Here is a 22,756-nt window from a genome sequence, read left to right as displayed (position 1 = left end):
ACAATATAAATTAAATGGACAACTGCATTGACATATATATAAATATAAAATGCAAATATTTGACCAAAGTGATTCTCATTTCAAAATATTTCAAAACAGATGTTCATACAAAAGCTAGGCTTATAGTATACATCACAACAAACACTATACCTAAGTTCTCATGGAGATGTAGCGGTCCTTGCCGATACATTACAATCGAACCCTGCAACAGGAAATCTTGCATATTTAGCACTACACCTGAGTTCTGGGGATGTAGCAATCCTTGCCGAGACGTTACAATCGGACCCTACAACACATTCCTTCTGGGGAGCAACCTAGCATTAGCATAATATTTAAATGGATCCATTCATTAAATATTTGTTATAGTCTTAACGCTGACCGGCAACCTAACGCAACCCTCCTCCTTTATTCGAGTTTAGGACCGACCATGACTGGTTCATCATGGGCGGAGTTATAATACTCACACAATGGCAAAACAAAATTTAGTGGGTTAATAGAACATGCAACTAATGATCACTTCAACCACAACAACCAACGATGTCTTTATCTTTAAATTAGCACATAGACAAAAAGAAAGAAGAAAGTGAATTGAGATTGAAAAGCGATCTCAAAAACTAATCCTCAAGTGGACTTCTTCGTTAAATGGCTACATACAACAACAAAAATTAATTGAAGAAAAGAAAAGAAGCTTAGCATAGCCAAGTAGAAACTAAGAACATGATATTTTCTCCTGAATGTTGGAGGAAGATACCATATTGTTCAGGTCATCACTGGTTCAAACATTGCAATTGCAGCAAGGAAAAACAATAGCGTTGAGTGAACATAATATTCCACTCATTGCAACTGATTCTGCATCTCCAGCAGGGGTGCAGACAACAGCACATGGAGAATAGAAGGAAATCTAAACAAGTCTTAAGGCTAAAGATTAGGAAGAAGATATAGGAATTAAAGAAAGGGGATGATACAGACTTGGACAGAAGCCAGAGGAAGAACTATAGATCTAGGAGAAAGAAGGATATCTTGGCTCTGGGAGAAGTGTTTCAGGAAGAACAAGTAGAAGAGAACAAGGGAAAGAAGTCAGATGTCATAAAACTAACTAGAGAAGACAATCCAAGAAGTGTTAGAAAACGACACTTGTTGCTGGAAGGGAAAAGAAGCAAGGACATAAGAAGAAAAACAAGGAGTTGAATGACATATAGAATGGCAATAGGTACTTGTGGGTACCCAACTTAAATGGGTAGGATTTAGATGCCCATTTGCTATGGCAGATCTGGTTTAGGTATTGGTAAGTTGGGTATTTGCAGCTATATGTTTGTATTCAGACAGGCTCAAATATCCGTGGGTATCTGCAAATCAAAAATAGATAACAAATATTTAATAGTAATAAAAGTACTACTACTGTGATAAATAAATTTACAGTAAAACTAGTACAATAACTAGTATACATTATAATCCTACTAATTTTTTGTAAAATTAAAAGTTTAAAAGTTAACTTTAGCAATAAAAAATTATCGCACCTTAATCACTTAAACCAAACAAAAACCTTTGAATGAAAACTTAGTGAACTGGTCTTAAATTTTTCAACGGTATGTTTAGGTGAACTCTTCATAATCTTGCAAACGTGTTGTTAGGAATAACTGCACCTATGTGTAGGGATCAACATACAAATGAGAAGAAAAAAAATGAAAGAGTTAAAATTTGTGTCGTTAGATGAGCGCAAGAGTCCTTTGATACATGTTAATACCTATCTACTGCTGCAGCAGTTGTTTTTTGTTTTTTTCTTTGTTTTTTGAAATGATTTGTGTTTTTCAAATAAGTGCAAGAATTTTTTGATACATCTTTGAATAAGTGCAAAAAAATTTCAAGTATAGATGCTTATTAGTTTTTTTATTGGTGTTGATAGTTAACAGTTCACACACTCATGTGGACTAAACTGGAGTGTCACATTTAGTTTGCTAAAATTTATTGATAACCACAAAACAACATTTGATTAATTCAAAATAAATACAGCCAACACTTACTGTAAAACTCACTGATAAATAATTTTTTAAGGGAAAATATGCGATTACTAGTAATATGCTTGTGCAAAATCCATTTCTCTCATATTACTAAGCACAACAACAACATCATCATCAAGCCTCCATGGAGCTCTATGCAAGGAAATATTACTAAGCAAGATCCTTCTAGTTAAAAAGGACAACCCGGTGCACGAAGCTCCCGCCATGCTGGGTCCTGGGGAAGGATCCATTGTACGCAGTCTTACCCTGCTTTTTGCAAGAGGCTATTTCCAGAATTCGAACCCGTGACCTTTTGGTCACGTGACAACAACTTTTCCATTGCGCCAAGACTCCCCTTCCAAGATCCTTCTAGTTAAATGCTCCAAATGTACACAAACCCTCCAGAGATTAAATCAAAGACACTTTATTGCCTAGCAAAATTTCTATTTATCTCTTCCAAGTTAACAAATGAAGTCCTTATGAGATGCATTCTTTCACCCTCTTTTACTTCCTTTCTCCTTCAGTAAGGACAAGTTAAATTTACTCATAGATGTAGGACATAAGCATCAAACACTGGGAATGATTAAATTTAGTTGTGTATTACAAGTAAGCCTTTATATGAAGCAAAAAAATTATCTCACATTCAATCTCTTTAGATTTTCAAATATAGAGACAACAAGCCAGCAAAAAATATCTATTTAAGGAACAAAATCCACCAATAAAATAAATATTTTCTAGAAATAGACCAAACTAATTGTGGAGAGTAAACTCTTGATCATTCTTACCTCTGCAATCATGTATGAAAGATATGCAAGAAGTAACATAATTGCAACTTCCCTATTTGTGGAATGCCTGCATAAGATCCAACACACATCATTTAAAAATAGTAACAATGAATATATACTAATGTATATGTATATGTATATATATAGATAGATAGATACACATTTTTGAAAATTATGAATTCCATGAAACATAATTTATTAACAAGTTGTGGCCACTAACAAAAATAAAGAAAAAAACTAAGTAAAGAAAGATTGCTTGTTAAGCATTCTTTGTCCTGCCATAGTAACATGTGCATAAAACAACAAACAAATTGTGAACTATGAACCTTCTCTTTCCATTACACTGTACATAAGGCTATGCCCCATGGTAACATATATATAATAACCATATATCATCTTTTACATTCCCCTTTGTTGAAGTGCCTGGCCTGAATCATAAAGCCTATGGTAGCCACCATCTTTATGCAAACAATAGTTTCATGATATGCAAGATAAATTAAATGTATAATGAAACTCTTCATGGAGTCATGCTATATAAAAATGAATAAACTGCCTCAAATTTTCTGTCAAAAGCTTAGCAATATCTAAATATTGTTTGTTATAAAAAAGACAATGACTATTCCAACAACTGATTAAAAAAACAAAATGAGGGTTGTCTTAGACATGAATAGCCCAATATAGAATATCTAAACCCTATCAGCATGGATCTTAATTATAGTTGTTGGATGCAGAAAAGACAAAAATTAAAATGCTCTTAATGTGATAAATAAATTAAGAACAAATAGAAAAACTATCTTCAACATCTATTTAATGAGAATACCACAAAAGATTTGGCTTAAGTGACTAGAATTATGGTAATCTTGAGTATCAAAGATTGGTTCTGTATTACATAGAATGATGTTAAAGAAACTTTAAGAAAGATGAAAATAAGGAAAAGTGTACATCCAAAAAACCTTCACTTTGGACAAGCTTTGGAGATTAAGGTATAACTTGGTTAACTGAGTTATTCAATAAAATTTTGAGAATAAAGATGTTCGAGGAAAAAGTTATTTAGTACAAATTTATAAGAATAAAGGTGGTGTATAATGTTGTTAAATTATAAAGGGATCATGTTGATGAGTTATACCATTGATCTTTGGAAAGGGTGATTAAGAGAAGAAACAAATTATAAAATTAATTAGTTTCATGTCTAAAAGCCAACTATAAATGTTAAATTTAAAATGATGACTAATGGATAAATATATAGAAACTAAGAATGATTCATATATAAGTTTCAATGAATTAGAAGGTAAGTTCTTAAATGATATCATGGTGGGTTCAAAAAAGAATGAACTGATACAAATTATAATGTATTTACTAGTGTTAGAGTTACTAGGAATGTAATAAATTATTTTTCTAAACTTACCAAATTACATCAATGGTCATCTTTAAGTTCTTGTTTTTTTACATGACTAGATAAACACACGATCATATTCATAATAAAAGCCCTCTTGGTGTATGTAAGATGATACAATACTAATTATTGAGAGGTAAATAGATTAAACTCAAATCTTCAAGGTTTTAAGTAAAATTAGGACTAAATATATAGCATAAAGTTTCGAAATAAGAAAATAGAGAGAGACTATTAAAGATGGAAGGATATGAAATTCTATGACTGTAAGTATGAGTTTTAGATATATTGGTTCTATCATTCACAAAGAATATACTGATAAATATATTATTAATAGACTAGAGAATAGCCATTTTGAAATCTGTGAGATCGTCAAGTGTTCCTTAGGAGAAAAAAATTGTTATAAAACTATGATTTGATTCGTTAGACTTTCTTGATAAATATTGGGTAATTAGGAAACAAAGTGTGAAAAGTTAATGTAGTATGAGAATCCTAAGATGGATTTTTAGGATTATTAGAAAAAATTAAAAAATATCATGCTTTAAAATCTCAAGAAGAGCATGTGTTTTGGTCTTTCACTTGAACGAGACTATTTCGGTACTGTGTTTGTGTTCCAATGAATGGTGCCAATAATAAATTAAAAGGGAAGAGGAAGGAAATGAAAAAAAGGAACACAAATATATAGCTAAGTTCCACTTTATGTTTTATTTGGAATGGTATAATTTTGACATTCTGTTGTGCAGAGACAAACTAAAAAAACCAACATATATTTTTTTCATTTCATCTTGACATATGTTGTAGCATGCAAATATGAATTGGATGCCAGCATGACACGATACTCATCGATATGATTGACATGATGATAAAGGATAGATTAGTTGTGCTAAGTAGTATCGAGTTTTAGTAATTTATTGGAATAATACTTTTTGGGCATGCTGAGATTTTAAACCATGCTCCTCTCCTCTCTTCTCCTCCCCTCTCCCTCTCTTTTTGTCACCATCCATCTCTTCTCCTTCTCCCTCTCCTCCCTCCTCTTACTCAGTCTCTTTTCTCTCTCTTTCTATTTTGTTGGCCTATCATACGTCACTAGTGTTGATGTTGTCTCGTGCACTAATCGGTGAGTGGAATGGTAAATTTTGCATATGCCAACTGGCATGGCTTGCATCAGAAACCATGATTTCAAACCTTGATTCAACCTAAATATGAAGTGTTTCATTAGTCCCATCCAACCACTGGGAAAACAAGTCTAGAAGAAATGCAACCTTGATATGACAATGTGAGTTAGTTAAATAAGCAATTGTGTCACCTCTTCATCCCATAGGTACTTAGGTGTGACAAAATACTGTAATGTGCTTCAAGCAAATACAAACAGCTTGTTAAACCATAGACCTTTAACTTGAGCTGACATGCAGGTGAGGATTGAAGATATCAGGCTGCAGCACATTTAGTTGTCAATAGATGTATAACAAGCAAAGTTTCAGAATTCTGGTTTCCATGAAGAAAACTAACTCGCCGAGAGAAGCAAACATAGCCTGTTCATGACAGTCCTTAAGAAGAGTTGTTTACCTAGTTCTGGGAACACAATTGATAATAATAAAAATCATGAGAATAATAGAAGGTAAGGATTCCTTGCGCCTTTCATTTTTCTGAAAAATGGAAATAGGAAGAAGAAATATATGCAGACGAACTATATCATGCTTAAAGACATGTTCACAGAAAGAAACTGTACAAATTTACTCCATGCAAAAGTGATATAAATGGAGAACTTGTAAAGTTGACCTTCCGATGTATAATTTCTTTATGCTATATGCACTGATAAGTCCAACCTGAAAGGTCCAGAAGACAACATTTAGAATGTTTTGGCATTGGAAAGGAGAAGAATCTCAAATCATGACCATTAAAAAAGGATAAAGGTTAATTAGTTTGAATGTGACTTTTACATGATGAAGTCAAGTGAGAATGCTAAGTTTCCATTCTACTATTTCAGAACAAGGAGTTAGACATAATTATTGCAACTCTAGCAATATCTAATCAGGGGATGATCTCATTGTAGGTCCAGTCTATTAATAAAAACTCACCAATATTCCAAGTGCAGTACTTGTGAAGAATAAATAAAGAAACTTTGCGAATAGCTCAAAGGCAGTCATAGTGTTAACATTGCTAAGATCCAGTGACTGGACTGCATTAAAAAGTACAACTGAGGTAGCATCATTAACAACTCCCTCCCCGAAGACAATACTGTAAAGTAGGGGTGTTTCTTCTTGGTTGAGAACCTTCAGAGAAAAAGTCAAAAAATAAATAAATAAAGAATTAGAAATGGAGGTAAGAGAAAACTATGGGTTTTGGTACAGTGTTTGTAGATTGTACCTGTAATGTGGATACAGAATCAGTGGATGAAAATATAGCACCAATAGCTACAAGAGTTTTAGTTTAAGGTGTCATATCAGAGGAGCAAATTAAAATATTACACTCAGACCTGGTGATAAGATAAATAATAGTAATTTACCTAAGTAATCTTGAATCTTCAAGGATGTAATACCAATTTTCTTGAGTAAAAAGTATGAGCCTATTAAGAAGTTCTGGAAGTACATTAAGAAGTTTTGGAAGTATATTAAAAAAATATCAGTTACAGACATAACACTCTGAAGGTAAGGTGACATGAAAAAGGATTTTCTTCTAACCATGGAATCAAGAAGTCAATAACATATCACTATGTGCTGGACAGCAGAGCATGCCATCTGGTCCATGCCAACTTGTTAAAGAAAAATTTATTTACTAAATGCTGGCATGGCCCCAGCAAAGAGCAAACCATGTGCCAACATCATGTGACCACGATATAGCAAAATCATTCAGATCAAAACTCATCATCCATAATTGAAAGTTTAAGTGTTCAGGTTTTCTTAATCTAGAATTAAATTTGATACTATTAGAAAGAGGCCTATTTGTAAATATACAAATAACATAAAGTGCATATACAAATTGATAAATAAGATAATACATGAATTATCAAGGAAAATTAACCCTAATATTTTTCCCTTTCAACATGGTATGAAAAGGGAATATGGTCACTCCCTTCATATACAACACCCATAGAAACTCACAACACTAGGTGTTTTGTCCTTCTAGTGTCATATTCTTCTGCTGCATGATACCCAGAGGTCTCTACCTCCTTATTTAATGCCCATTTTCATCTCAAAATGCCTATACCTAATAGTCACTCATGGATTTGTTCAAGTGAGGCCCAGAAGCATCATTTCTGGTGTGCATCCTGATAGTCCTTTACAACACTTCACCCCAATGCACATCACATAATTTGTTCTACATGGATCTCATATCTATTCTTCTCAACCTTCGTCAACTTAGATCATCCTTCTTCTCTCTTCCATACAACACTTCGCCCCAGGTTGTGACTTCTTATCACAACATTCATGATTTATTCTTCAATCCCATAGCAGAAGGCAAGGCTATTTTCTTTTGCACCTTCTCACAATGGTCAATCTACTTGTTTTTTTGTTTGGCATCTTCACCTCTTTTACAAAGACTATTTTTGCTATCATTCGATGATCTCTTCTCAGTATGCCACTTCCTTATTGCTTCTAAGATGTGATTTCATTCTTATTATGTTGTTTCACGGGTTCCTTTTGTAAATTCTTAATATCAATAAAAGGTCTTCTTGCCTTATGAAAAGTTGTCTTCCATCTAAAAATACCAAGATCCTTGATAACAATCTTTTCAATCTGCTACTCCTTTGAGGAAAGAATTATGTTTCCGAGGTAGAAATAATCAAAGTGTGGTCTATGGATCAAAAATAGCTGGAACACCTCATACAACAAGGGCTACAAATATGTCTGGACCAAACAAAGTCATGTGAGAAATAATTGAAGCATAATTGCTTTTGCTCTTTTGGCAAGCCCCATTAATCCTAACCATATGAGCATTACGAGACATACACCAAGGCAACATTTTTACAATAGTGATACCCCTTGTGCCTATGAAGGTGATTAGGAATCTTTTCATCTATGCCAATTTGACAAAGTTATCTTCAAACCAATGTTGGTCCATTTTAGGCATCTACTATTGACTTAGAAACTTGCTTTAAGTTTTCATATTATACAAATCAGATGCTCAATTTATAAGAGATCACATTGCTAAGCTATTCATTTTTATGGTTCTTTATGCTTGGTATCATGAACTCAAACCAATGAAGATTCTGTGAAGATTCAGATTCTTTAGGGCATGCCCTTTCGTTCCCTATCTGCTAATTACAGGATGTTGTATACTTTTATATTTCTGCTCCACCCTTTCAGCTTATGTTGGACCACTCTACTCTTGTGCATCTACCACAATGAAGAAGATCAGGAGAAGATGGTGGAGGCCATTAGCAAGGACGTGGAGACTGTGAAGAAGGGCATGGAAGACCTAAGCTAAGTGCACATACTATAGAAAGCTTGAATATGTTAACAATATGTGATATATTACATAAATTTTCCACTTGACCATCCCTTGTATGTGGCTCATATAGCTTATCCTGAACCATCTATCACTATCCTGGTTGAGGATTACTCTCACTTCCTTCAGTTCTATGCTGCAACAAAATCTTAGACCATTTGTTCCATTGAGGTGCTTCATTGGATGCCTTATGCATTCCTCTAGATAATTTTTATTGATCTTAGATTCAAAGCCTCTAGGCATATGTTTAGAAACATCTCTTCCTTTTCTAGCATTGCATCACCACCACCTCCTATCAACATCATATTGGACCCCGTGGTTATTTTTATGTGATCAACCAAGTTAGGTTGGGTCATGTTTTAATCCCTGTGTCTAATTGTGCAAGAGCTTAGGAACGCAGGAAGTTGAGTGGAAGACGCAGCTGGCGAGAAGGACGGCACGAGAAGGGAGCTGACGGGCTTGGTGCGTCCGAGGAACGAAAGAACTGCGGAAGAGTACACCAGTGGACGAGAAGAACGTACGCGACATTCGAGGACGAGAAGCTGGAGCGGAAGCCTGCTTGAGGAGAAGGCCGGAAATTGGGTTCGGGTGAGCCCTATTTCCGTTGGCCACAATCACCCAAGCGAACGGAGCAACGAAAGATCCAAAGGAGAACTGGAGCTATTTATACGCTGCAGCATTGAGGGCGCCCTCCATAGCGTTAAGGGCGCCCTCAAATCAGTCAAAGTGACCGCGTGACATTTGGATAAAGTTTGCATTTGGATAAAACTTTATCCAAATGTCACGCTGGAGGCGCCCTCTATGCTTATGGGAGGCGCCCTCTAGCCGAAGATAGAGTTTCCAAGCCCTATAAAAGGCCCTGGAGCTAGGGAATTAAGAATCAACTCTTGTACTAACTTCCTAGCAACTACTTAAGCTTTTATTATGTAAAAGGCTTCTCCGCCTTCAGAGAAGGAGATTCTGATTGAGCTTTTCAACCGCCTTGAATTAACAATCACCTAGGTTATAACCAAGTCAATCCCTAAGTCTCTTCTTTAATTCTGTTCTTTTATTTTTATTTATTATTGTTGCACCTTAAGAGTTGAAAGAACGAGGAGGGTATTTTTTTGTTTCAGGCAATTCACCCCTCCCCTCTTGTCGGTCCGCTGTACCAACAAGTGGTATTAGAGCCCAACAGCCTCAGAAGGACTAATTGTCATCTGAAGCAACAAAGATCAAGACAATGGTCGGTGCAAGTATTCATCTCCCAACATGGAAACACTGAATGGAGGTATTTTTTAAAACAGATTTCGATATTCTATTAACAATGAAATACGGTTTTGTAGCACCTACGGATCAACAAAGAGCCGAGAAAGAAGAACATCAGTGGACAAAGAAAGAGCAAGCCGATTTCGTGGCGAACGATAAAGCAGAGTTCCATCTGCTCAGCGTCCTTCAGCCCCAGGAGGTCAACCGGATCGACAGCTACGTCTCCGCCAAAGATCTATGAGAGAAGTTCCTGGAGCTCCACGAAGGTACTTCAGAAACAAAGCTAGCAAGGCGGGACATCCTCCGAACTTAGCTAACAAATCTCCGGATGAACAATGAAGAAAAGGTAGCACAACTCCAAGCACGAACCAAGGAGCTAATAACTTAGCTAAACAATCTAGGAGAATCAGTAACAAACCAAGATTCAATCCGGTATGCGCTCAACGCCTTCCCGAGAACTTCAGAATGGGCATCCTTAGTAGATGCAAACTACATCTCTAAGGACTTTGAGGTAAGTACACTAGAAAATCTATTTTCTACTTTCGAACTTCACGAATCTCGAATCACAGATTCAAAAGACATAGAAAAGACAAACCTCAACATTGCCCTAAAGGCAAGAATGGAAGATCAAGAGTCCGAGACATCCATCGATGAAGACGAAACGGCTCTACTAGTAAAAAGGTTCAATAAATTTCTTAAATCTAATAAGTTTAAATCGCAGACAAGAAGGCATCAGCGAAACAAAAGGACCGTCCATTGCTACAACTGCAACGAAGAAGGGCATATCAAAGACGACTGTCCAAAATTGAAGAGGAAAGATAAGGAAAAGAACAAGAAACCAGCTCGGTCCAAACATAACCTCAAAGCCACGTAGGATGATTCATCATCCTCCGAATCTGAAGTCAAAGCATACGTCGGACTAGCCCTAACTGCAATCCATCAAGAAGAAGATGAGACCAGCTCAGAGATGAGCATAGATGAAGGGGGAGGATCATCGGAAGAAAGCAGCAATGAAGAGAGAGCATTAGCACTTACGGTAAGTGAGGTACGTACTCTTTCACCTGAGCACTCTTTTAAGTTCATTAAAGTACTTTCAAAAGATTTAGTAAAAATAGAAAAAGAGAATGCTAAGTTAAACAGAATGTTAGATAACTTGAAATCAGAAAATGAAAAATTAAAATTGCAAATTGAAAATTTGAAAACAGATACATGTTGTCAAAAACCAAATAATTTTCAAAAGTCAAAACTTAAGATTTATGGAAAATTAAACTGGTACATTAGAAAACATCAAGGACAACTTAGAAGAATACCTAAAGGATATGTACCCCCTAGATATCTAACTAACCCAGTAGGAAGGAACCTCTATTGGGTTACAAAATCATATCTAGATTAAACTTTCTGTTAATCAAGGCTTTCAGAAGAAATTAAATGTTTAAATTCCTTAAAAGACTTTGTCTAGAAGTGGTTGATAATCCAATAACCAAAAAGGCCTAGTGTCTGGCCACAGCCTGGAAGCTGATTATTGAATTAAATATTTAATTGACAAACTGATAAGCAATTAAGATAATTCTTGTTAACTATTTAAACGTTTCAAATTCTTTTTGGAAATTTCTAACTTGGAAATTGTTTCAAATTTTGTTTAACTTGAAAATTAAAAATTTGTAACTTGAAAATTTTTATTCGGAATTTCTAAACATTTGTATTTTTTTTTTTGATGTGATCAAAGGGGGGAGAAATAAGTACAAGTTTAGGGGGATAAAATTATTATAACTTCGAAGAATATTTTTATTTTAGCTTAGAAAATTTTTAATTTAAATGTTGCAATTTCTTTTATTGCAATTTTTATGCTTAAATTATTAGTATGGTAATTTCTTTAAATTATTACTTGTTTGTTTTACCCTAACTTGAACTTGGGTTAATACACATCAAAAAGGAGGAGATTGTTGGACCCCGTGGTTGTTTTGATGTGATCAACCAAGTTAGGTTGGGTCCTATTTTGTTTTAATCCCTGTGTCTAATTGTGCAGGAACTTAAGAATGCAGGAAGTTGAGCGGAAGACGAACGGCACGGGAAGGGAGCCGACGAGCTCGGTGCGTCCGAGGGACGAAAGAGCTGCGGAAGAGTACATCGGTGGATGAGAAGAACGTACGCGACGTTCGAGAGACGAGAAGCCGAAGCGGAAGCCTGCTCGAGAAGAAGGCCGGAAATTGTGTTCGGGTGAGCCCTATTTCGGTTGGCCACAATCACCCAAGCGAACGGAGCAACGAAAGACCCAAAGGAAAGTTGGAGCTATTTATACGCTGTAGCATTGAGGGCGCCCTCCACATTGAGGGTGCCCTCCATAGAGTTGAGGGCACCCTCAAACCAGTCAAAGTGACCGTTTCATATTTGGATAAAACTTTATCCAAATGTCACGCTGGAGGCGCCCTCCATGCTTATGGGAGGTGCCCTCAAGCCGAAGATAGAGTTTCCAGGCCCTATAAAAAGGGCCCTGGAGCTAGGGAATTAAGAATCAACTCTTGTACTAACTTCCTAACAACTACTTAAGCTTTTATTGTGTAAATGGCTTCTCCGCCTTCAGAGAATGAGATTCTGACTGAGCTTTTCAACCGCTTTGAATTAACAACCACCTAGGTTGTAACCAAGTCAATCCTGAGTCTCTTCTTTAATTCTGTTCTTTTATTTTTATTTATTATTGTTGCACCTTAAGAGTTGAAAGAACGAGAAAGGTATTTTTTTGTTTCAGGCAATTCACCCCTCCCCTCTTGCCGGCCCGCTGCACCAACACATCATGTTTGCCAATAGGTCTCCCTCATTTGTAAAAGGCATTAGATAAGTTTCTATTGCTCTATCCCTATTAGTTCACGCTGTATGTTACATGAGTTTTCTTTAAATTTATTGTCAATAAGCAAACTCACCAAATCTTTGAATTGCTTATCACATTTATGAAAGGTGATAAGTGTTGTAAAATACAGAACAATTAATGATTAAATGATAAGGTTATTTGAGGAAATAATCTTATTGGTATTTTTAGTAATTTTTAAAAATTTTCTGGGATTTAATTGGAGTTCTTATGACGTATTTAGAGGGGATGCACTTGTGGGTTCGAGAAAAACCTGTTTGGAATATCCGGAGGTGGAAGTTGATTGAGGAATTGATCTAGGGTTTAATTTATAAATCCCTAAGTTATAAAAGGAAATTTCCCATGCTCTAAATCCCTCACGCGGTTGACCCCCCTTTTTCCCCTTCTTCATCGCGACCCCACCGACCCTCCTCCCTCCCTCTCACACTCGCACGCGCAGATGGCGCTGTGCGCCGTGCCATCGCCGCCTCCTCGTCGGCCTCTCCTCCTCACAACAACACCAGAGTCGAGCCCTAGCCGTTGGATCTCTCCCTCACGCGGGCAGCACAACGACGATCCTCCTCCATCGACGGAGCTTGTCCAGTGGATGTTCTTCCTCTCGAATCGCCGACCGAGGCCCCTTCTCCACCAATCTCGCTTCTTCGCCGACGCAAAGCCACCATAGCCAACTGCTAGTGGCCAACATCTGTTGCTGTGGGTAGTCATCGGAGCAGTGGCGACACCGTTCTTTCCCTCCCAGCCGAGCCCTAGCCTCGATTGGTGGAGGCCGATGCTGAATGGTAACAAATTCCCTAGCCTTAGATTTGTTAACCTACGTTAGATCTGATTAGAAGTTGGAATTAGACTGGGGGTTAAGAATTAGGTCTAATGCTTGAATGTGAATGTATTAATTGTGATTTAGGTTTATGGATTTGGGAAGGTCGCGATTATTTCTTTTCCAATGTTGTTTCACTCTTGGATTTTAATTGCTAGGATAGATTTGAGTCATTTAGGATGGCTATACATGGTGCTTTGATCTAGTGTTGGCTGCGGTATTATCAAACAGTTTGGAAGAGGTTAAAATGGCTTTTTATGGTGCTTTTATTTTTGGTGTTGGTAGTTTCGATTCTGATTTGGAGCTGTGCTTGCTTCCTTCGCGTAGAATGAATTATGAACGGATTTGGAAGTTCGTAACTCATTTCTTTTGAAGTGTTTTATTGGTTGCAGCAAAATTTGGATTTAATGCTTCATCTTTGGTTGTTAATGTTCTCCAAATTGTGCTTGCTTAAGCTAGATAGTTGTAGCAGAATCTGGATTTAATTCTATGATTTTTCGCTGATGTTTTCCAATGTGTATTAGTTTGAGGTTTTACTTATAGTAAATTGATGCTGGGTTCTTCTTGTGGTATTTAAGGATGCTGTAACAGATTTGAGTGGATTGGGGATTGTCTCTGCTGTCGCTTTATTTTCATGATGGTTCCGGACTTCTAGTATCGATTGGTAGAACGAGATTTGAGAGTTGATGTGTTCTTGCCGATTTCTATTGAATCAGAAAGCTACTGGACAGATTTGATTTGAGAGTTAGGAGTCTATATTCGATATTAAACTAGGTTTCTTTTGATAGTGAACTGTTGGGACAGAAGATAGCTAATTTGTGTGCGTTGGTGCAGGACGTTGATTGAGACCGTTGATGCGACGGGGCGTGTTTTGGCTCGATCTACGTATAAAGGCGGGTACTTCTTACTTTATCTCTTTAGTTCTTTGAACTTAGTGCATGAGCTATTTTTGGATAAGGACTGTTTTACCTTGACTCCACTCTTATTTACTTGCGCTTGATACTTCCACTCAAACCTTTGAGTTATTCGTTTCTATATCCATACAGTCTCTTGTCGTCATCTATGATATTTAGCAGATACTAGATACCATGTTTGCATATTTTGATTGTTGTTTAGTTATGTTTTGTATTGAGCATGCTGGTTTCCAGTAGCATATCTGATTCTTGTTTATATAGATATATATGATGACTGTTGCATTTGGTGCATCATATCATGGCAGATATGTCAACCACCAATTCTCCCTTGCGGTCGAGAGAGTCGTTGACCAGGGCCGCATCCTTGGCCACTCGACAGAGTGGTAGCTGGAGTTGATGCCGCTTGTCCTGTCGTGCCGCACTCGGCCACTTGCAGTTGGTGGTAGCTGGAGTTGCGAGCAGCAGGGACCCCCTTCGCTGTGTAGCTAGTTAGTTACTCAGCACCTGTCCACTCGGTCACTTAATAGGAGTGGCGGCCTTTGAGTGGTACAGTTGTCATCGATCCGGCCTCTCGACCATACAGGGGTCGTGGTGCAGAGAGGTGGGCGGGGTGACCATCTGTGCATACGCTGTTATTATATTGGCTTGGCTGCTGCTGTTTACATATACTGTTGTTGCTTACTTATGCTGCTGTGGTATATTTATGCTGTCATCACTTACTGCTGTTATTCCCTTATGTTGACATGCTTATGTGGAGATATGCTCTCATCGTAGGTGTTTAGACATTGGTTTATTTATTGGAAATGTGTATATACCTTACATGTTACCTCTGTAGCTGTGAGCAGTATTGTAGCAGGTTAGTACCACTTCTGACCTTCTATTACTAGCTTAGGATATAGTTTCAGGTATGAGTATTTATTATGGTTTTATTCTAGTATCTGCTACTCCCCTTATGAGATTGTATTCCTTTGGTATTCTCTATTTGTTTATATATGTTCATGCACTATCTTTCTTTACCCGCTGAGTTCCAATACTCACCACCCCACAAAATGATTTTTCTTTCGCCAGGTAGCAGTAGATGATTCATGGATGTTTGGAGAGATGTCGGCTGCCAGTCCTGGGTCCTGCGTTATATCGATTTTATTTCCGCTTTACTTGTATTTTTAGTATACAGCGATTTTGGTATTGTATGAATTGGTCTGTGTTTGGAGTTTGATTCGTGGTGTTTTGTTTTCGTGCTCTTGTGGTTGTGTAAGCCTAATTGGCTAGTAAGCTTTAATTGTGGATCGGGGGTGTTCTCTTCGTTTTTCCGCTGTGCTTTTAATATAGCTGTGTCGGTTGAATATTAACTGCGTGGTTATGTATGTTCCAGCCGTGTGGGCTGATGAATATGTTATATGTTGTTTGTGTGTATGTATATTGCTTCATATTGTCACCGGTACAGGGGAGATGTTGTCGGATTTTTGTCTGGCAGACTCCTCTGTGGCCTGACAAGTGTAGAGAATAAATCTCCAAGATTATTATTATTAATTGGTTGTGCCCCCATATTCATGAGCAATTGTGGATGAATTATCTTGTTTTCAAAAACACAATCACCCATGTCATTTGAGACCATATAACTTGCACACAAAAAAAAAGGTCCCTATTTTATTAAATCATTAAACCCTTGAGTGTTTGTCTTATCGCTTAGATAATTTCATGATTTGCCTTCATGCTTTAATAATATCCATAAGCATGCTTTGGATATTATTTAAAACTTAATTTAAGTACTTTGTTTCCTTTATTAATGACTGCTCATGAAGGAAATGGCTTTTCTTAATGAAAGAGCATTATGATTTTCCTTTTGGTTCCTTATAATTTTAAGGAGTGACTTTTCTAGCCAAAGTACCCTTCATCAGTCATCCTACACACATAAACCCCGACAAAATGGTACTATTCAAAGATAAATTATACACTTAGTCGAGACCAAGTTTTAATACAATTCTGAGTTTGGGTTTCGAACCTGGCCAGAATGATTTGATATTGATCTCATGTCATGCAACGACGGAGGAACTATGGAGGAGGAAGGACTTGGACAGGGAGAAGAGAAAGAAGAGAAGAGGTAGAACTGCAAAAGATCCTTCATCACCTCATATTGTAAAAGCTTTATCACAAAATAGGAAAACTCTAGCCCTCACAAAAGCCTTGTGTAGCTCATGGAAGCCTCACATGATTGCTCTGGTGTGGTCGTCACCACTGTTCTGGTTGCCATGGTCATCACTATCTCAAATTTGTTTCATGTGTCGATCGGCGAGCTAAACAATATGTTTCACCAATGCGGCATATACCAATTTTTAAAACTATGTTTGAGACAATTATATGTTATTACTTCAAATCAAATCTCTTACTATTTTTCAGAATAATGCAATTCCCCAGCATAAAATAATAGAATTCTCACTGCATGCCACCTTATATCTTCTTTTTTTTTAATAATCAAATCTCTCTCACCATTCATTTTGATCATGATGCCATATACTATTGTGTATTTAGTTGTACTTGTTTTGTACTTCTCTTATCTCTCAATCGAGACAAACTATCTCCTAAATCATATAAAATGTTGCTGGGAAAAATTTTCAGTAACCATATTTCCTTTCTAGTTTCCTTCCTTGGTAGGAGACACCTGTGTATTTTCCTTGGCTACTCTTGCATGCAAAAAGAGGTAACATTGGTAATCTCCTGAGTTAAAACGTGTATTTATCTTTGCAGATGAGACATTTTTTTCACCTAATTATGTTTTTTTGCCTGTTGTAGAGGTTTTGCTCGCTGCTACTTGATTATTTATTTCATCATCTTACCCTATAAAAATACAGACACTATACCTTAGTCACTGTGATGCTACTACAGAAGGCCAGCACAGGACCGTATCACAGCCACTCTTCAAGATTCTGCTCCTTTTCCAGCACAATCAATAATTCCAGACATTGCCTTTAATTTGGACCTTTATTCTTCTTCGATAAGAATCTAACAAAAGCACTATGGGCATCCTTTTTCTTGCTACATTTCTTATGCTTCATTATCTCCATGTAATCTGACATTAATTCTTCTTACCTTTACATTTCATTCAACACTGTCACATAGGCACATTTTAATCCATGTTGGTAGGCTATGGTACATTGACACAAGGTCCAAAAAATCGAGTTGTTCATAAGTTTGGGTACCATACCAGTGTTTGAGGTATTTCTAAGATAGCAAATTGGAGGCTGAAGGAAGAAGATGAAAAAAAAAAGAAAAAAAGAACACGACCATATACCTAAGTTACTTTATGCCCATATAGAATGATACAATATGATATTGTATTATTTGTGCACGAGGTAAAAAAATATTATTATTTCAATTCTTCTTGATATGTGCATTATAACATGCCAAGGGATATCAAATGTCAACATGATATAATAGTCATCAACATGATTGACCCAATGACATAGGCTAGATTACTTGTGTCGAGTAGTCTCAAGTTTCAATAATTTACCGAAACAATAAATTTTGATCATACAGCCTAGTAATACAAGATTTCAAGCCATATATTTACATTCTAATGATATTTAGGAGCAAGCTTTAAATTTTGAACTGTGCTAGACCTAACCACGGGTCAGGCCCATTTCAAACCCCGTCCGGACCCATAACCGAGTCAATAGATTGATTAGCCGTTGACCTTATTAGAGGGGTTTGGAATCGTAATCAACTTGTCTAGGAATGGGATGATTACGATTCAGTCTTGTTTTTAACTGTGAATCGGCAATTTGAACCGTCAATTCAAACATTTAATTTTTTTAATTTAATTATCATTGGAACCGCCCCTTAACCGACAATTCCAACCGTTTAAAGTAAATTTTATATTTTTTTGAATGGTTGTGATTATTTGATAATTTTTTTAAACAATAACTACGCTTAATAATGCAACTGAACAACTCTCCGATATTTATTATCCTACTTCTCATTTAGAATGAATTTTTGTAACATAGCTGTAATTTTAAATGAATATATAACAAATAAATTTTTATCTCCTTGCATGTTAGCAAATAAGGCAAAATAGGAAAAATATTTTTAGCATATTTTGATATTTAGTTAGTTGCATTTATTTTAGATCCTAAACTTAAATTAGATATTTTACATGAAATGTTAGTTATGTGTTATGATGCTTTAATTTAATTTAAAGATTATTCTTTTCTCCTGCCAGCTAATATTGTAGAAAATACTAAAAATAATTTATATGATATTTATAAAGATTATAGTTTGAAATATAAATTAGAAACTAATGTATCTAAAAGGCTGAAACACAAACTATCAGTAGCACTATTAATCTAAAACTCACAAAACATAATTTTTATTAAGAGAATGGAAGAAATGTCCACGAAGATCCTCAAGTTCTAGACAAGAACTTGAGAATAATTTTACAATTTATGATTTTAGTGAAACAGATAGTGAGTGAGCCGAATTTCGATATTCTGTCATCACAAATGACTTAAAGTTTTTCCATTCTCTCCATCATATCAAAGGAAATTTTAGTTTGTCTAGTGTCAACCGTTATTGTAGAACACATTTAGCTCCAAAGGTAATATATTGGATGAAAGAAGATATACTTTGTCTTCCGACTCTTTTAAGCACACGCATTACTTGATGATTGGACAAGAGCTACAAAACATAATGCAAGGAATGAAACTTTCAGATAACAAGGTAGAAGAGTTTGATACTGAAGGAACTAACACTACGGGAACGGGAAATAGAGTCAGTAACAATGTCACTTCCTAAGATAATAAGGATAAAAAGATAAAAAAAACCTATTTGGGCTTTAATTCCCCTATACCCTAAGGGGATTAAACAATTTAAATAAGTGCAAGTCCTCTTATATTTTTTTATTTTTCAAATTTATAAAAATTTTAAATATTTTTTAACATAAAAATAATAATAATAATCTTGAACTGTGACGAAAAATGAACTGAATCGTAATCAGCAGTTCTGAATCATGAACTGTAATCGCCTTTTGAATGTTAATCGTCCAACCGGCTCTTAACAAACTCCCACATAAAATGGTATAATTTTAACATTATATTGCATCAATAAAAGCTAAAAATATTGAATAAAATTTACACAACACAGGATAGATTATATGTGCCTAGTAGTTTCGAATTTAGCTAATTTATCGGAATGATACCTTTTGACCATGCCGCTCGACACAATAGGAAATTTCAAACCATGTTTGATAGTTGAATTTTTATTTTCCTCCCAGAAAATATATAAATAGTAGTAAGTGGATGTTTATTTTGAAGATAATGACCGAAGTATTGTAGTGTACGCCATATAGTGGTCGAGGAATAGACTTAAACTGAACATATTTTCTCTTGTTATCATGGCTTCAACTCAACCCTTCTTCACTTTGGTGGCAACATTAACTTAGTTAACTTATCGACTAGAAATAAAAAAAATGTCTTTTATAGTGATCATAATGCGAAAAGTATATGTATATTACCTTCTTGGATTTGTTATTCAAAAGGACTATAACTTGTGTGTAAACAAAAAAAAGCTAAAGTAATCTCCTAGTGCATGATTTGGTAAATTTAGTTTATTCTCTATCTTGGTAAGGTTATGTGCATAAGGGTGAGCAATCGATTAATAACCAACTGACTGAAACCGAACAAGCCAATTTTTTTTTACCTACCGAACCGATCGAACTATTGTATAAAAATAGAACAAACCGAGCCGATAAAACATCAGTTAATTAGATCAAAAACCAAAATAAACGAACTTCTGGTTAAATTGGGAATTAGGAGGAAAGTCACGAATTACGGAATTAGGGATTTTAAACTCTGGTTCTAGTTCAGGCCTAGTCGAATCCGGATTTTTAAACTAAGACCGGACCAATTTGATCGAAATAACCGATATTTCAACAAAAAATTGAATTTCCAAATTTACAGAACCAAACTTTTAACTTGTTCAATTGGTTCAATATGTTAATTCGGTTTAATCGACTTTTTACTCACCCCAATATGTGTATAATGTTTCACCTTACTTAGAGATTTTTCTAATTGTCTATATAAATGGCATTATCATTACTAATGATGGCATTATAAGGATCATAAGGTTCCAAGTATATCTTCATCAACACTTCCAAAAAAGGATTTGAGAAATCTAAAGTACTACTTCAGACGTTTTCTCTTAAAAGGAGATACGTATCTCACAAAAGAAGTATGTATTTAATATGCTTGAAAAAGATAAGTATGTTATTAGCTAGATGGCCCAAATGTCAACTAATGTCATGATAAGGGAGCTATTATCTGATCTAGGAAAGTACTGAATATTTTTTAGAAAATTGAACTATCATACATCACTAGACCTCACATCACATTTCTTGTAAGTGTGAATAGTTAATTTCTTAAGGCTCTATGTCATTAACATTAGGAGGCAACTTTAAGGATTATGTGGTACTTTACGAATGCTATAATTTAATGTCTCTTATATTATGTTTGTGGTTCTCTCTAAATAGGTGAGGACACAAGATTGGATAGATTCTTCCATGAATAGGTGATTAACATTAAACAAAAGTTCTTCTAGAAGAAAACCTAATATCTTGGAAAATTAAGCAAAATACTATGATCATGGCCGGTTAGATGCACAAGAAAAAATACAAGGTTGTGACTCTACCCATATGTGAGATTATCTAGCTCAGATAATTAACAACTAAGTTGGGTAATTGTACCACCAAGCTAATGAACCTATATTGTGGCAATTAGGCTATCATGAATATTGCATCCAATTCAATCTTTTAGAATAAAAAATATAGAGATTGTTGTCATTTTGTGATGGAAAAGGTGTAATAAAAGGAGACCATCACTTCATTTTGGTAGCTCTAATGATTAGTTAGCAAATTTGTTAACAAGTCTCTAAGAGGTTGTAACAAATGTAAATGTATACTAATTGATATGACAATCAACTTGCTATCACAAAGATAGTGTTTTAAGTTAATACCCTTGCAAAGTTTGTTGGATTGGATATAGGTTACCTTTGCACTAGCATTCCAAGTTTGTCATAGGCTCCAAAGCTCATAGGGAAAGGCAAAGTAATGTAAATACAACTTGGAACATACAACGTTACCATACCATGAAGATTAAGTAAAATAGCATCTACATTGTGTTTGTCCCAACAATTTGGTGTTGATTAGATGGATCCTATCTCCCATTGAACCATGTGCAAAGCTTATCACTAGTAATATACAAATCAATTATACAGTTTTATTATGTTACCTAGAGGTTTATATTGTCTCCCTCTATTCATTGCACCATTTACTCCATAGGATCAGAAGAGTACAAAATTTGATAGTTCTTTCCTCATTAATTGGAAAAATTGAACAATTTGAGAAAGAAAAGAACATGACAATCACGAAAGAGTTGATTTCTAGATTTAGCTAGTCAACCTTTTAAGTCTCAACTCTTACCAGCGGAGATAATGCAGAAGGATACCAGTGTCCCAAATACACCCAATAGTAGAATTGTTGAGAAGTTGCGAAAAAATTGTTTTTTCTTGACCTGGAAGCTGCAGGGAAAGTTTGGTAGAAATGAGGGAAGGGAATATCAGCAAGGAAATTATCAGAATCAGTAAATTGGTACCTCTCAACTAATTTTATGCAAACAAAACATTCACAGTTTCAGTTTTATTTTTGCAGATCTGAAATGAATAACCTATTTGTTAAACATCCAATACAATCATATGTTTTCTTACTTGTTCTATAATTTTTGAGGGAATATTTTTCTGAGGGTATTAGAAGTATATATTTGAATAGCATAAGAGGAAAGAAGAAAAAAACCACCTTTGGTACTTTTTTTTCTTCTTTGCTCATATCAACATTACCTTCCAGCCTCATCTACTTACTATAACAGCCAGCTGTAATTTAGAAAAATACCCAGCGTTGAAGATAATAGGAGGCAGCAGAAAAATGAAGAACAGCTCCTCGTCAAAGGAAAGTATCCTTGAGCTTTTCCATTTTGTAATCAACAGTGTCACCATACCGGCACACAATCCCTGAAACGAGCAAAGTAAGCTCAACAGCGCATTCAGTTCCAATAAAAACGAAAATAATAACTGAGGTAGAGAGGAAAACCAAGAGGAGGCGATGGCCTCGGTGGCAGTGCCATCCCTCGAGGAGGTGGCCGATAAGGATGCATGCGCAGAGGAGAGCAACGAAGAGGGTGACGCATACGACGGAGGAGGCGTCCATGGCGGTGGATTTTTGGGTTGTGTGGGCGATGTGTTTTCCATAGTAATC

At 35.8% G+C, this 22,756-nt stretch overlaps 1 protein-coding gene across 1 annotated transcript in view; it reads right to left on the bottom strand.

Annotated features, from left to right (window-relative positions):
• The window catches only part of LOC121967407 (sodium/hydrogen exchanger 2-like), a 37,723-nt gene extending 15,216 nt beyond the window's left edge, over positions 1-22,507 (bottom strand). Inside the window, exons 1-7 of the mRNA XM_042517607.1 lie at positions 22,394-22,507; positions 21,929-22,026; positions 6,679-6,738; positions 6,540-6,586; positions 6,251-6,445; positions 5,952-5,998; positions 2,783-2,849 (exon numbers count right to left, since the gene is read on the bottom strand). Coding sequence (XP_042373541.1) covers positions 2,783-2,849; positions 5,952-5,998; positions 6,251-6,445; positions 6,540-6,586; positions 6,679-6,738; positions 21,929-22,026; positions 22,394-22,497 — 618 coding nt within the window. The 5' untranslated portion in view covers positions 22,498-22,507. The remainder of the gene's footprint in view (positions 1-2,782; positions 2,850-5,951; positions 5,999-6,250; positions 6,446-6,539; positions 6,587-6,678; positions 6,739-21,928; positions 22,027-22,393) is intronic.
• Positions 22,508-22,756: the final 249 nt, after the last annotated feature.

The sequence above is a fragment of the Zingiber officinale genome, chromosome 1B, assembly GCF_018446385.1.
Source record: "Zingiber officinale cultivar Zhangliang chromosome 1B, Zo_v1.1, whole genome shotgun sequence".
NCBI lineage: Eukaryota > Viridiplantae > Streptophyta > Magnoliopsida > Zingiberales > Zingiberaceae > Zingiber > Zingiber officinale.
This window is presented reverse-complemented; position numbering and strand designations above follow the sequence as displayed.